Source organism: Argiope bruennichi, chromosome 4 (assembly GCF_947563725.1).
Source record: "Argiope bruennichi chromosome 4, qqArgBrue1.1, whole genome shotgun sequence".
In the NCBI taxonomy this organism is placed as follows: domain Eukaryota; kingdom Metazoa; phylum Arthropoda; class Arachnida; order Araneae; family Araneidae; genus Argiope; species Argiope bruennichi.
Window position 1 is genome coordinate 25,781,355 of NC_079154.1, and position 16,082 is coordinate 25,797,436.

Here is a 16,082-nt window from a genome sequence, read left to right on the forward strand (position 1 = left end):
AGAGCATGAATTATATCAAGGTGATTTATTTCATGAGAAAATAAAAAAAAACGTGCAAAGAAGGGTTAATCATGTTCCACTGTAACTGAAATCCATCCTACCCAAATAAAATATTATTTTTATATATTCGCTTTATTTTGTTTTGTTTATACATTTACATTACATGATTATTACATGATCATTACATGATTTTATACTTATACATTTTGATTCAAATACATATGGGTTTCAGCCACAATATACACACAAACAGCTAAAAATATTAATCTCGCTTTAGTATCAAGATTTATTTCATGCTCTGCAATTTGTAAACCGCCCCCCACAGGAGCAAACAGATGTTTTCAAATACATAAGATTTCGGAAACAACACGGTCGCATGGAAACCATTACATTTAAATATACGTTGAATTTAGTAGTTATATTTTGCGACAAGCTTTTCCGAGAGGGGTAGCCTTGTGTAAGGACGCAGTCATAAATAAATATACTATTCACTTCCGATGCCGTACGATTCTTTAGAATTTTCAATCTCTGGCAGAAAGACAGAAACGCGCAAAAACAAATCTATCCGGTATAATTGAAACCGATATCATAAACGACATAAATATTCAAATCTGGCAACGCAAGAAATATGCCCGGGAAAGCAAAAAACCCCTCATAAATTATTTTCCTTTCAATAAGTTACAGGCATAAGAATGAAAATAAGATATTAAAATTCCGAATAACATTTTGTATTATTTTGAATATCGTTTTACTTTTGGGGATGTTGCAGATATAGAATAAAAAAATAATAATATGGAAATGTAGAAGGAATGGGTCCCATTTCAAACCAGTACCTGTTTTTGTAAACAAAGTACTTGTTATTCAATACGCTAAGATTTTCTGCGGGTATGAAATATGCAATCGAATCATTTTTAGATTTTCGAAATCGACAACTTTTATTTATTCCTTTATTTAATTCTAATTTAAATGTTATAGCATGAAATTGTCAAATCGTCATCTGAAATGGGTAATTTGTTTGTGTACTGACACAAAAAATTAAGAATTTGTTATTCTTTGTGATTGCCATCACGGAAGAATAACAAAATTTAATGAGAAATATTTCAATTTGCTGTGTGAAGAAATTTATTTTCGAATTATACGGCAGTAAAAACCAATTAGAGCCGCATTCAAATCCGAAACAATGTAATTAAGCATCTTAGTACAAAATCTGATAAACTACTTACTTTAATCCTTAGATTTTGTAAACATTTAATATCTTATCAGAGTTATTTCTAGCATTATAACCCTCATTATAAAAACGTGAACTCTTTAAAAATAACATGCAATATTAATTACAGTATTTTTTTTACAAAAGATCTTGAATATTAGTATCCAAATTCTTTTTAATGATAAGTTGGAATTATTATCTCAATTTGAATTTATTTTTAATTTATATCACAAATTCTATAACAAAAAGAAATTTCCCTTTTTGGATGTATATCGATATTTACTTAATCATAATCGAAACTAAATAAAAATATTATTTTTCTTGCAATACTACATTATTCATTACATTTATTCTTATGCAGATTTTTTTTAAAAAAAAACCTGTTAAATTTAAATTTTATATCCAAATTCTTTTAATGATGATGATGATGTCGTGTCACTACGGAAAGGGGTTGCAGTAGCTTCTGACGGTAAAGACCCCTGAGCACCCGAGGGCAGAAGTCTGACTTCTAGCTCATATGAAGATGAAACTCACACATTCGCCTGCACAACCCCTTTTTACAGAGGGGCACATTCACACACCCCACAGATAGAACACAGATGAAGAGCAACCATGCCCGAACCGGGACTCGAACCCGGTACGCCTAGAACATGAGGAAGACGCGCTACCCCTATGCCAGGAGGCCCATGTTTTCAATTATTGTAATGTCTGATTATATATTAAATGTAAATAAATAGTCACGAATTGAATTATTTCCGAAATAAATTTCTTCCAAATCATTAAAAATTATTTCTAAAATATATATATATTTTTCATTTACACATATGTGGTTGAATTTTCTAGAAAAGTAATAATAAAAACACATGTAATGGAACCCATATTTTTCTGAAATAAGATAGAACTATTTGATAAACTATGCTGTTTGAACGCGTAAAATTTAAAGAAAAGCGTACAATGTACTGAAGTCATTATGACTGTTATCGAATGGTGTTTACCATATAGTAACCATACTTGATTTCCTCATATTCTTTTCAATATATATCTATATGACATAACCATAGTGTTTTTTGAAATCCAAAATTTAGAATACTGCTTTGGGGAACCAATAATTTTGATTACAGCACCTACAAGTGATATTTTAGGCATTAAGAACGAGATTGGAGAGGCTTGCAAATCGTACTGATAATCAGAACATGATTTTTTCAAAACGATATGTGATTACATAACCATAAAGGAAAAGAAAAGAGTTTGACTTGCATTTTTCCAGATACAATATTTGTCAAATGACACAATGATTATGAAATATTGTACTTAGTTCTTTTTAGCAATTACCGCATTTTAGACTCTCATTCATTAACCCTTTCTAGGCCCGTGGAAAGTATGCTTCCCACCAAATTTATCAATCTTTGCATGAATTTATGTAGGTTGGCATCAGTTCTGACAAATTATTTTAGAAAGACAGAAACTTAGATGCTTCAGTTCTTTATCTTACACAAAATGATGTGTCTTGATTTGTTACTTAATTATTAATTAACCAAATAAATTAATTACTGAAATTAAATTTATCTAATAAGTTAAATGAATCCCTTTCCTTGTTCTAATTTCAAGCCTAAAAATATTTTAACATACTATGACTAGAAAAAAACGGCCCTTTATAGGGCTAATGGATTATTCCTTTTTAGCATTTATTCATTATGCCTTAATGAATGAACAATGTCAGAAAACTTTGGAAGAAGATTGAAAATAAAAGGCGGATCTCTGCTTCTTTCTGACATCCGCTAGGTAATTGATCATTGAATGTGCATTTCTAAGTTTTACCATGGAGGCGTTGACCAGCATGTCCATCGTGTTGATCTTCTGACTGGCCGGAATGCTCCTATTCAAGATCTCCGAGTGCCATGACGACATCAGGGAGGACCGATATTCCTGGTTGAAAGAGCCAGCATAGGACAAAAATCCGGTTGCTACGAGGACATCGCCCACGAGTCTGTAAAAGAAACAGAAAAAAAAATAACTCGTACAGACTTCGAGTTCTTTAAAGATTTATTTAAGGGATATGTCCCTTGCTTTATAGAACTCATAGCTCTAAAATCATCTTGTTGTTTTTGTTGCTAATCTCCATGGCATGACTTAGTCAGACCAAATCCAAAAATCCGTTGACAAGAAGAAAGTCAAAAACGAGGAAGGGAGAAGAATAAATTTCTCCCCAATGAAATCCTAAACTGTCAAGAATAAGTTCAGTAGAGGCCTGATGTTGGCAGCATTTCGGGCAAAGAGGGTAAAAGTTTTCACCTTGAGAAAAGAAAAGACATTTAAGGCAAGGCGCGACAGGCAAGTGTTGGTTTTTCTATCACAAGGAGGAATTAAGGACTGACCCGGCTTATTGGTTCTATACCAATCAAAAATCATCTTAAAACTATCTATTAAATTAAGGGAAAACATATAGCAATTTATAATCAATTTCAATATCTTTATGTGAGACACATAGTTCAATCAGACGAATCAAACAATTTCATCCGCTTTTAAAGTTTATATTTTTAAACTTCATCAAACCGCGTTCTAAGTTATTAAAACAGCCATATATATGTAACGTTATTTTGGTTGAAGCAGAATGCAGGTTCGAAGACACTGAAGAAACAATTTATTTACAAGCAGGCGCGAACAAGGCACGTCCACAACAGTGCGAAACAAAAGCAGAAGTAAGAAAAGGGACGAAACAAATGATCACTAGTCTTATATAACATGGGATTTCCGGCCACGTGTCAATTGAATACATGTGTTGACCTTTGACAAGGGCAACGGAGGGATCATTTTCACTTGTTTTATTTTTATTGTTATATATTTATTGTTCACAGAAGTGATTACTCAGTAATTTTTATACAGATTCATACGTGAAATGGATCAGGAAACAAGAGAGCACTTTAGAATGACTCCGACATGGGCCGAACTAGGCAGAAATTTAGGAAATTAATTCAGATTAAATTATATATTAAAATATCATTACATAAATATAACATAATTTTACCGATGCGTGGCAAAGACAGGAATATTTTGAAATTAATTTCAATTTATTTCACATGGAGTCATAATTAGTACACGAGAGAAAAATAGAGATAAATAGACGAAAAATAACAATAATAAATAGGTGATGATAAAAAGACATCTCGTTACATCGCGACATAAGACAATAGTGAGGGAAATTTCCCCTTTCAGTGATTTTATTATGAGAATTTGATAGGGATTTCTTTGACACGTGTATCCTTAGGTTTAGTTTAGTTTAGTTATATTAACGTCCCGTTTAAAGCAACACTAGTGCTATTTTGGGACGGACCGCGCAATTTTGAACAGCGGGCAGGTGACGAGAACGACGCCTGAGCTGGCACCCCTCTCTCTACACCACACCAACCGGAGGACGCCTTGGGCCTAGCGGATTTATCGTGCAACAGATCCCCTTACACGGCGGTTCTTCGGTGGAATGGGGTCTCGAACCTAAAACCCTACAGCTCACAAGCCGAGACATTACCACCAGGGCACCACAGCCCATGTGTAGACTTAGGAAAAGGAATCTAAGGTATCTTTAAAAGGTTTGTATGGTCTTAAGTATTTTTATCTCTTCACTCGGAGCGTGAAAAAATGCAACAGTCATTAATTCTCCAAAGCGAGTGTCGAAAATAATTAAATAAAAAGCAGGAATTGGATCAAGAAATAAGAGAACATTTTGAAATGAAGTTAACAAGAAAATCTAATTTAAATCTTAAAATTTAGGAAATTAATTAAAGTTTAAATTAGATTTAAAAATATTATATATATCACTGGGAGCTAATTCTTATTGAATTGGCATTAAGTCAACGAACAAATTTGGACAAAATACTGTTTTGTGAAGAAAAAGATCAATATGGTTAGATCGAAACAGACATTTTTTGAAATCTAACCATTAACAGCGGATAAAATTACTATATTAGTCCGAAGATAAATAAGAGTTATATTATTTGTTTACTTAAAATATTTTACAATTTTATAAAACAATTGTTTTATGCATATCTTCCGGACAAAGAATACTACATCACAGAAAAACATTACAATGCTTCTTGGCGAGAATAATAATTTTCATTCCCTTTACCTTTTTATTTGTTCTTTCAGTTGCTTGCTTTCATTTGTCCATCTCTTATACTCTCCAGCTAATTCTGTGATGAGCATAGACGCTCTGGACATCTTCCGGCGACAAACAGCAGCTTCTTCGGCAAGTTTCTAGATGAAATAACCAAACTAACAATTGCTCAAGAATTAAACATTTTAGATTGCTGTGATTTTACAAAATCAGATTCCACAATTTTTCAGCAATGGAAAACAATTTTCATTACAGTTATATAGCCGCAATGAAAGGAGACACTCGACTCTCCATAGCCGAATGGTCATAGCACTGGTCTCTTAATCAAGAGATCGTAAGTTAGAATCCTGCTAGAGACAATGCGATTCACAGTCTTTGTAAATATTTAATTCCTTGATTTTATGTTTCCCTTTATTTCATATTCCAGCAGATTCTGGACCTTTCTTTAGTTTACCAGACAAGTGTTCTGTACTTTTCATACCTTCCCCAGAAAAGTATTCTGGAACTTTCCCAGCTAGTACAGAAGCAGAAGATCTGTCAGTCACCGTGTTCTCAGTTCAGAGTTGGGTTAATAAATGGGTTTAGCTCTACTTCTTGTGTGTGTCATTGAGTTCCACACTAAAGAGCCTACGTGACAATATTGTGCTTTTAACTAACTACTACACTAATGTATTAATGTAGTTTATGTAATACATAATGGAAAAATTATTCAATACATTCTAAAGGATATACCATGGAATCTAGACATATTAAATTTGGCATTTAGTTATATCTCAGGTAATAGAACACAGAAAGAGCTTTTTAAAGCTCTAATGGAATATTTATTAAAGAAATTTAGTAGAACTTTTAACCTTCTTCTTTGATAACCACGGAGAATATAAGTGCAACAGAAATTTAAATATTTTAAAATAAAATTTTAGTGTCACCAATTTCATTTCTGTATACAATATTTCTGATTTTAATGATTTTTTTCTACTTTTAATGATATAAAAATAATTTCAAGTACTTTGCATTGCTTTAGTAACTGAATTTATATAAACACATGTTGCGAGATATTAAATTCATTTTTTGTACACACTATAGTTGTTATATAGTATTAAGAGTACATTTTTTTTTAAATAAAAATTAGCTGCCTTTGTCGATCAGCAGTTCATTAACCATACTAATAATATTAATTCAGCCATATCAACCAACTCTGATGAGCCATATTTCATCAGAACAAAAGAAAGTTTTGTTTTAAATTATGCATACGCAATCATCATAGATAATTCTGATTGACTATGTTTGCAAAGTGCGAAATTAAATGATGAAATCGTTCTAGTTGTTGAGACAGTGCTACAGCCGCAGTTTTATATTCTGATATCTCTTAGAATTAAAGCTTGGTGGGGCGCCGAAAATCATTAATGATTTATTTAGGGGTCAAAAACTTTCAAATGAAATAAAAACTGACGAATCGAACCTATGATTGGAGACAGGGGACTGTACTTCGTTTTTTTTTTTATTCTATTTTTTTAAAAATCTATAGACAGATGAGTCAAGCCCAAAACATTAAAAACATCACGCTCCGATGTTTCGTATTATTGATTCGATTGCCTTATAATCTTTATATTATTATAAAACAACTGATGAAGGAGACACGTGAAAAGTACCTCTTTGTTGGCGATTGCACTTTCGTATTGAGCTTTCACCTCCTTCAAGTCGTTTTCTTTATCCTCCAATTCCTGTTCGACTGACTTCAACTCCTTCATGGCAACAGCCAGTCGCGCTTCCTGAACAGCTAGATTGTACTGCAAAGAAAGCATTGAAATTAAATAAATTTATATAATAAATTCAATGTCTTTTAAAAAATCATCATTAAAACATTGCAACTTCATGATGCGTAATAATATGTTGCGTTCCTTAGATATTTTGTATCATATACAACTACTAATAATACATACACATGTTTTAAAGATGCATCATTAACCCTTTATTTACCGAATTATGTTGCCTCAATTTTTCAACTTCATTTTTGCACTAGTAGTTACGTTTTCTTGCAGAATAATCCCAGGGAACCCAAGAAAAATATTTTAATTAATAGAAATATCTTAATTAATTTAATTATTAATTAAATATTTTTAATTCCTACTTTTAGCTTATAATAACTTCTCGCTATTTGGGTTACATTCTCCGTGTTCTTTAGAATACCATAAGCGAAAATTGTCATATTACGAAGATACAAGCCAGATTTAAATGGTACTTTTAAGTACCGTCAGTAAATAAAGGGTTAAAGCATTGCATTCCCATGAATATGCAGTAATATGTTACAAGATTAAGATATTTTTTTATCATATGCAACTACTACTTTGTTATAAACACATTGCCAGTTCCATGGCAATCAATAGAACGGAATGTTACATGGAGCGATTAAAGTCGCCAGATAACTCGGATTAGCTCGGAGAAGTTTGATTTTATTTTAAGCATTTCTCTTTACACTGGAAAGATACATCTGTAGAGGTTTATTACTAACACCTATGCCAAGTGGCTTGGTACAAAAGATTGGACCAATAAAGATTACAACTACTTCTTTATGGATGCATACTATGTGACTACTTTAATATAAAATTTGTTTCCTGTGTTAACTGGCTTGTTGAATACGGTTTGCTAGTATATATAATACAAATGAATGTTATTCTGCTGCATGAAGTTTTTCTAAGAATCATACCATGTATAGTAAGTTATTGATGCATTAAAAGCAATTATCCCTTCGGCATGGCGAGGTCATAGGACCCTTATTTCCCAATTTTCATTTTTAAACTTATAATTCATTTTGAAAAAGATGAATAAGATTTGATATCAAAATTGTTAGTTTATGATGAATTAGAGTATAATACTTGGTGGAATTCGTTTAAAATTCATTAATTAGTCCAATTTATGTGACAAGCATTTGTTATGATTACTATACACAGGACAAGTTTAAACCAAAGAGTTCAAAAATATGCTTAAATCAGAGAGGGAAAATTATTCAATTAGAGCATATTCTTGGCTTAGTTTTTCAGCTCAAAAATCCTCTGGTAGCGATCTCAGAATTCATCACTCTTGACAGTCTACCTCCGTACTAAGCATTATTAATATTTGCACACCCACTCACAAATATTTTATATCACTTCGTGATATCTTGATGATACATAGCCTTTTCTCTATACATTTTATTTAACCGCTTATAAATTTCAGTGTCATAATACCTTTTTGAATTCAAAAAAGGAATAACTGCAAGCATTTTCAACTTGGCGCTACTTGAAGACATATTTATGACTGCTTATTAGACAAACTAAAATTGTCGCATGAAAGCCACTAAGCCACAAAATACGGATAAATGTTCGAAGTGTTGCCAAGAGTTTCATCAAAATAGCTTTTCTTCTACAATTTTTATGAAGAACAGCAATTAACTTTTTTACTGGCCTTAATTAATTAAAAGCAATTAACTTTTTTTTAATATAAGATTCTGAAACTTTTCGAAAGTAGTAGTATTTAAATTTCACATCTGGTTTGTTGTATACCTTGAGAGGCAAGACTTCTTTGTTGATTCCAAAGAAGAAAGCCATGGATTTCGTCCAGGACAGGAGACCCGCCACGTCTCCGCAGACTCTCTTGGCCGTTTCCATGTTATAGTCTTTCATGATGAGATACGGCTCCAGCAGTTCGACCACTTCGTCGTTGATCGTGTCTTTTGGGAAATTCTGCAATGCAGCCAGGAAGCCCGTCGTGGACATGAACTAGAAGCACAAAGGAAAGACACCTCAAAGGAGATTCGAGATTCTAATCCTAATCATAATATCATAATATGTTTTAAAATTTATCTTTATATATTTTTTTAATTTAATGGGAAACATTCAACAACGCTAATGTGCACACAAAAGTTATATTCAAAGTTGCACTGCAATAGAGTATTAATCAGTTATTCGAGTATCCATGCAGTAAAAATTTATTAAAATTGGAGATAAAAAAGTAGCACGAAGATAAAATTAGTGTCTGAGAAAATTTTTATTTTTATTGTAAAATAATGTAATATTCAGTTTTGTGCTGTAATATTCAACGAAATTATTGAAGAAAATATGATTTCGATTTATTTTTCGGTAGAAAACTAATTAAACTTTTAGAAGAACTTTTTTTTAAAGAGAGTCTATCACAAAGTAAGAAACAACCTGCTGAATTTAGTAATTCGAGATTCAATGGTATGTTTTATCATGCTTTTTCCATGATCTCTTATCATGCATGTCACATAACAAAATTTACGGATAACATGCGAGCCTATATACACATTATTATGTTAAAAATTAGATAGAACAACACAGTAAGAAAATTATATGATTTTTTTTCAAATACATATGGGTTTCAGGCACAATATAAACACAAACAGCTAAAAATATTTACAAATTTTCCTTTCTAAAATAATGAAATGGGCTCAAAAGATTTAAAATCATATTTATTAATTTCGGTACTTTTCTAATGCATTTGATGTTTAAATTTTAAAATATTCGTTATAAAAATCGATATTACTTCTAAAAATGCCAGGTTATTTTTCCAGTTTACAATTACCATTTCTATTTCTTTATAGGATAGAGTTATTTCATTGTGCCGGAAATATTAATTAATCAAAATTCAATGCTCGATTACTTTCAAACATTCGCTCGAATCTTTTTGTATGCATTGAACGCCATCTATTGACGAAGGAGAAAATTTAATTTCCGGATTTTTCTGTAAGTTAAATTAACATTACAATGATGAGATTTTAACCATTTTAAAGCCATTTTAAAAGTAAACATCTCAAGTGAGTTTATCTTAAATTTCTGCTTTAGGATCCAGAGTATCAATTAATAATATAATTTGAGTCGAATATATTTCTGTATTTCCAAAATTGTTCCACATATGAGGTAAATTATTTCTTCAACTAACTTACATTGTCATTGTTGCATTGTCATTTACAATAGTAAGATAAAATAAAACAAAAATTCTATAATTTCTAAAATATTGAGTCATCAAATTCTTAAAATCCATAAAAAATTTATATGGAACAAGGTAAATATATTTGTGTGATAAAATAATGCTCACAGCCGCAAGGAAAGGATTTTCAGTTCAATTAATTTTTTTTAAGAATTCGCATAACTTTTCTTTAGATTTTCATTCTTACAAAAATCTTTAAGAATAATTGCTCATATTAATTGCGCGCAACAATTATCATTAAATAATGAAGATCGCAGTGAATTGGAAATTTTGCAGTTTTAATTTTTAAAAATAATTATATGCTTTCGCTCCAATATAAATAAATTAAGTCCTTACGCATTTTGAAATGGAATAATGGTATTTTCGCATAAGAATTTGAAGTATAATCGCGCGAAAAAAAGTTATTATTAAAATAACCAGTACTGAAATGTTTTTTATAGTGTCAAAACATGAAAATGTTCAGTTTACTACGTATTTTTTTAAAAAAGAATAAAGAATTTGTGAAATGGATCTGTTGAAATATAATAATTTTTTTGCACAAATAAAAAAAAGTTACACTTTTAAACAAAAATATAAATAACTATATTATATTATGTTATCTTTCAGAAAAAAGCAATGAGGATTAGTATTTACACATTTCATTTCTTATCCATCATAAAGAACCTCTGTAAAATTTACTATTTACTAAAATCAGTCTCAATACTTGAAGCTAGATGCGATTGTAAATTGGAACTGTTTAGTATCTCTACTAACAATTAAAAAAATGTATGTGCTTGAATTGGCCTTCTATAGGACATGCCGTTAAATTCAAAACTAAAATTCTTAATAGAAATATAATTTAGAGGTTAAGAATGTATACAACCGAGTGATATATTTATATGTTTTAAATTTTTAATGAATTGTTAATGTTTTAAATTTTTAATGAATTTTTAATGTTTTAAATTTTTAATGAATTGTTAATGTTTTAAATTTTTAGTGAATTGTTAATGTTTTAAATTTTTAATGAATTAAAATTAAAAGTAATTTTTCCGCTTTTCTACGATAATTTTCAAAAATATTGCACAAAAAGTAAAAATTTTAAAAATTTCAAAGGGTTATTTTATAGATGCCAATAAAATTTTCCGAGAATTTTTTTTCCTTAATTTAAACAATTGGCCAAGAAAATTTTTATGTATTACTAGCAGCCTTTGGCGACCAGCCTGTTCACCAGTATTACCGCTCGCTACAATTTTCAATTAAATATTTTAAGTAACTGGTCTCTTAATAGCTTCTCAAACAAAACATTTTTAATCTTCAAATTTTGATAGTCATACCAAACTTATACTGTTGTTTAGATCGTTTCGTTCAATTTACTATATATATTTTGCTAATTTGTTGTCATTTCCGGTAAAATTTCAACTTTAATTTTAAGTGGAAATGAAGCAATTGCAATTAATGTAAAGATATTTTTTAATAAAACCAAGCGTTTTATTTTATTTATCATTTTTGTTGTTATTTATTTATTATTATTATTATTGAATATGAGTACTGCAAACAGAATCGTTCGGTATTTAAATCTTATGTGAACTACAAAATATTTTTCATAATTTGCGTAATATCTGAAAGAATAATTCAACAAAAATTTCTCAGATTCAGCATAAAATTCAGTTTTTAGTTTTGTTTTCAAAAGGATTGAAATGAAATCAATAATAATATTTTGTTCCGGCCTATAAATACATTTCAAAAATTATGAAGTCTAAATTTTATGCTGTAAGGTATCATATTCTGAGAAATATTCTGGACACACCATATTTTAAATAAATGAATGAATGTTTCTATTTTCCACGATTAACTAAGACTGCTTTATGAAGTTTTGAATGTTAAAAATTCAGAAAAACTCAACATTTTCATAATCTTAGGCCAATTAATCTTGAGAAACCTGCGCTTGAGAATAATATTAGTGTTTCAAGAACATTTTGTTAAACGTGATTTCCACAGCAGAAGCTTTATGTAAAATCAAAAATTTGTTATATATTAGAGTATTTATTGGATCAAGTTACATAAAATATAATCATTTTCCATTTAGACCATTTTAGCAGATCTGTGTCTATTACTAAAGGTTTACAAATTAGCAGTGTGGCCCTGATTTGAATGGATATCCTGTTCATATTAAACAAAACTTGCCTTAAAATAAAACTGATTTATTGGATTAATAATACAGATAGTGTAAAAGATCATAAAATAATTTTTCTTGAATTTTTTTTTTTTAGAAAAAAATAATATTTTATATTTGTTTCATTTCCTACAGACACGTGACGAAAATCATGTTTTTGCAGATTTCATTTCCAAAAAGATTTAATTCATTTTTAAATGGAGCTTTAATCGATGTGATGGCAACACTTTGAAAAAAGCTAATTTTTCCCCCATGAATGCGAAACGTGCTCGTGGAGCTTAAATTTTATTTTTATTTTGTACGAAAAAAATTGTTGAAAAATATATTTAAATTATTTATTTAAAAATTCATTAAAAATAGAAATTTAATTTTAAGGTTAAAACATTGGTATCATTTAAAAGCTAAATTTTTGATCTTTAACTTAATGTAAAAGTCTTTTTTGTGCGGTAATATTTTCGGAAGTTATAGCAGAAACACGTTAAAATTTCGCTTATTTTTAAAAAAAATAAAAATTTAATTAAAAATTCGAAAAAATAACCCCGAGGTGCACATTCCCGGCCTCCAAGGTATACACGTGCCAAATTTCGTAGCTGTTGGTCGAACGGTCTAGCCTGTAGAGCGCCAACACACACACACACACACACATTGAGCTTTATTATAAGTATAGATTTATAATAATATTTTCATTGTTGCAATAAAATGCTACTCGTTTTCCTTGCCTCGTTAAATATGTCATGGTGCATTTTTTTTAAAGCAACTAATATTTTCATACTCTTTGGAAATTTCACAATTGATTTTTCCTTCCTGATTTTATTTCATACAACCTTTTTGTAAAATCCATGAACAGACCCCGCTAATATAATAAGAATATCAGGAAATAAACGCGATATAGTGAATAATTCTGCTTCTTATTCTTCAACTTTTAATCAGCATGCTTGAATCCAGCTAACTTCGGTAACTCCTTTTATGCATGTAAATCAAACTGCGCTTCCTCAATTTTATATTTTAAACAACAGCGGATATGGAATAAAAAAGAGAAATTACAACTCCAACTAAAACGATATGCAATTGTATATCAAATAATACAGACAGTTACGAGTTTCACACTATTTTTACATGTGAATTGACGGTTTATAAGGCAAAATAACAATAACAGCATTACTTGAATCTGTATCTCAATTTAAATTTTAAATTCTTTTGTTGATTGGATTTAAGTATATTATGCTGTGTACCCATATTTAATTAAATTCACGTACAGCTAATATTCCAAACGAATTAGCTGATCGCGAAAGGCGACTAATAAACAATGTTACTCGTTGCATTAGAATCTGTTCCATTTAAATATGACACCATATTGTAGTTACCCTTCTGGATCATAGTTACCATTGATCATAAATGATCATTCATTCCGAATAAATCTCTGTAAAAAGAATACACCCAGTGATCTTTGAAAAAGAGAGAAGATTCGAGTTTTTAGTCTGAAACCATGTGATCATAGGCGGATTTGAGCATTTTCTGGCCCTAAGCAGTTCAAAATATGAGACCCTCTTTTGATAAACTAGAAAATTTAGTTTAATAAATTAATATATTTTTAATTTAATTAATAAATCATTTATTCTAGGTTAATTTTGTTTTTATTAACTTTATGAAAATGTATATCTTGCTATTTGCTTATTTATTTATTTATTATGACTTGCATCCACGAGGTGTACACATTTATACGCGATATTATTTATGCAGAAACTCGATGTTTATAAATATTGTAATAATTACATAAACCTAATATAAAGATAAAGATTTGACCATTTATACTTGACAAAGTAATACTCCAATATTTCACAATTAATAGAAAATATATTTTCTATAAATTTTTTATTAATAAACTAGACTAGCAATATCTTTTTCAAGGAACTGTCTGCGATTATCTGAACAGAGAGGCTCTAAGCAGCTGTCTTGTCAATAAATCATCTTCTGATCGTACCTCAATGATGCTTTAGTCTTGATTCGTCTGACTTGATTGTATTAACACTTGCATTTTGTGAGGACGATTTTTGTATCACGCAATTTGCACTTTAATTTCTGTCTGTTCCTACGACTGAAGTTAGGGTGACCCCCCCCCAGCCCTTCTTTGGTTTGTGTTGCAATCATAGAAGAAGTCAAGCCATTGATATGCTAAAATCTGTATCATGTCAGAGTATATCTAATGCATTCAATAAAACATTCATAAAAAAACATTCTTTAAATAGAATAAAACATTAATTTATAATACACTAAATATAAATCATTCATTTGCAATAAACTAAAAAAAGACAGCATTTTAAATTGTTTAGATATACTAGAGTTTATGAAATATTCATATTAATTATTTGTTACCAATTGCTATTATGCTGTAAAGTTAAATAAGGAAGGAGAACTGTGTTTCAATTGCGAAAAATATACTAAAATTACAGAAAAATTCGTTACGTAAATAAAATTTATATCATTAAAAAACTAATTTTCTTGAATTTTAAAGTGATATAGTAAAATTATTTTCGCGCTGTAATATGAGTTGAAGGTTCTGAGATAAAATATTACCATTTCGACGTGATTTTTAATTAAATTTAATCTGATGAAATCTCAAAAAACAGGAACTTCTTAAAAAATGAGAGCTCACTAAAAAGTAAGTGCCAAATTTGGTAGTTCTAGGTTCTACTATAAACCCTGTAGAAATTTTCGAACGATTCGGGTAACGTACATACAATGCCAGCTTAAAAATATCAAAATCATTGAGAGATTCATGAGAGAATTGATATTTTAAAGGAAGAATAAATTAACCGCTTTCAGTTAAAAATTCTTTGTAACAGATTGATGGAATTCTACGATAGATAATCATTCAAAACCAAATAATGATGGAGGCAAAGTTCTGTGTTTTCAAGCATTTACTCACATTATTGTTTATCACATAATTAGTAATCGTCAAATTAGCAATATGTGACTGACTGGAAGTAATGAGGATTTTTCGATGGCAATAAATCAGTGACGAAATACCTATTTTTCATTAAAAAAAATGACATTTTTTTTCTTCTATCGCATAATATATTAATGATATTTAAAATTAAAAATCAAGCAGTCTATATTGGAAATTCAATTCTACCAGCTTATAATTATAGGTATTTAACACACACATATAAAATTCTTTGCTCGAGAAAATCGTTTATATGCCTGTATGTCGTGCTGCCATCTGTTATCGAAATTCATGAAGAATAAAGAATTTCATAAAATTATTAAATATAGATGAAATCAAAAAGCTATAATTACAGAAAATTTTTTCTTTTTTTTTTACGAATAAATAGAGAAATTGCATAATATCATGAGTTAAAAGCGAAACATTCTCCAATAACTAGTGTATTATTTCTGTTGTATGAAAATGCCGTAAATCAATTTTGTCAAAATATTTTATCGATGCGATTATTTTGTGACTTTAAACAATTGTCACTATGAGATCCCTCTTCTAATAAATAAGTGAATTTTTATTTCTCATTTGAACACATTTTAAACTAAACCAATATGTAAATAATTTATTTAATCATTAGGCTCGATTTTTAATTGCTTGCAAATGTATGTATCATTGTTTTTTTATTTATTAGTTAATG

The 16,082-nt window shown here is 29.6% G+C and overlaps 1 protein-coding gene across 1 annotated transcript in view; it reads right to left on the reverse strand.

Moving 5' to 3' along the window:
- LOC129965553 (dynein axonemal heavy chain 5-like) overlaps positions 1–16,082 on the reverse strand; it is a 272,814-nt gene that overhangs the window by 105,647 nt on the left and 151,085 nt on the right. The window contains exons 37-40 of the mRNA XM_056079546.1: positions 8,855–9,070; positions 6,965–7,102; positions 5,328–5,455; positions 3,026–3,194 (exon numbers count right to left, since the gene is read on the reverse strand). Coding sequence (XP_055935521.1) covers positions 3,026–3,194; positions 5,328–5,455; positions 6,965–7,102; positions 8,855–9,070 — 651 coding nt within the window. The remainder of the gene's footprint in view (positions 1–3,025; positions 3,195–5,327; positions 5,456–6,964; positions 7,103–8,854; positions 9,071–16,082) is intronic.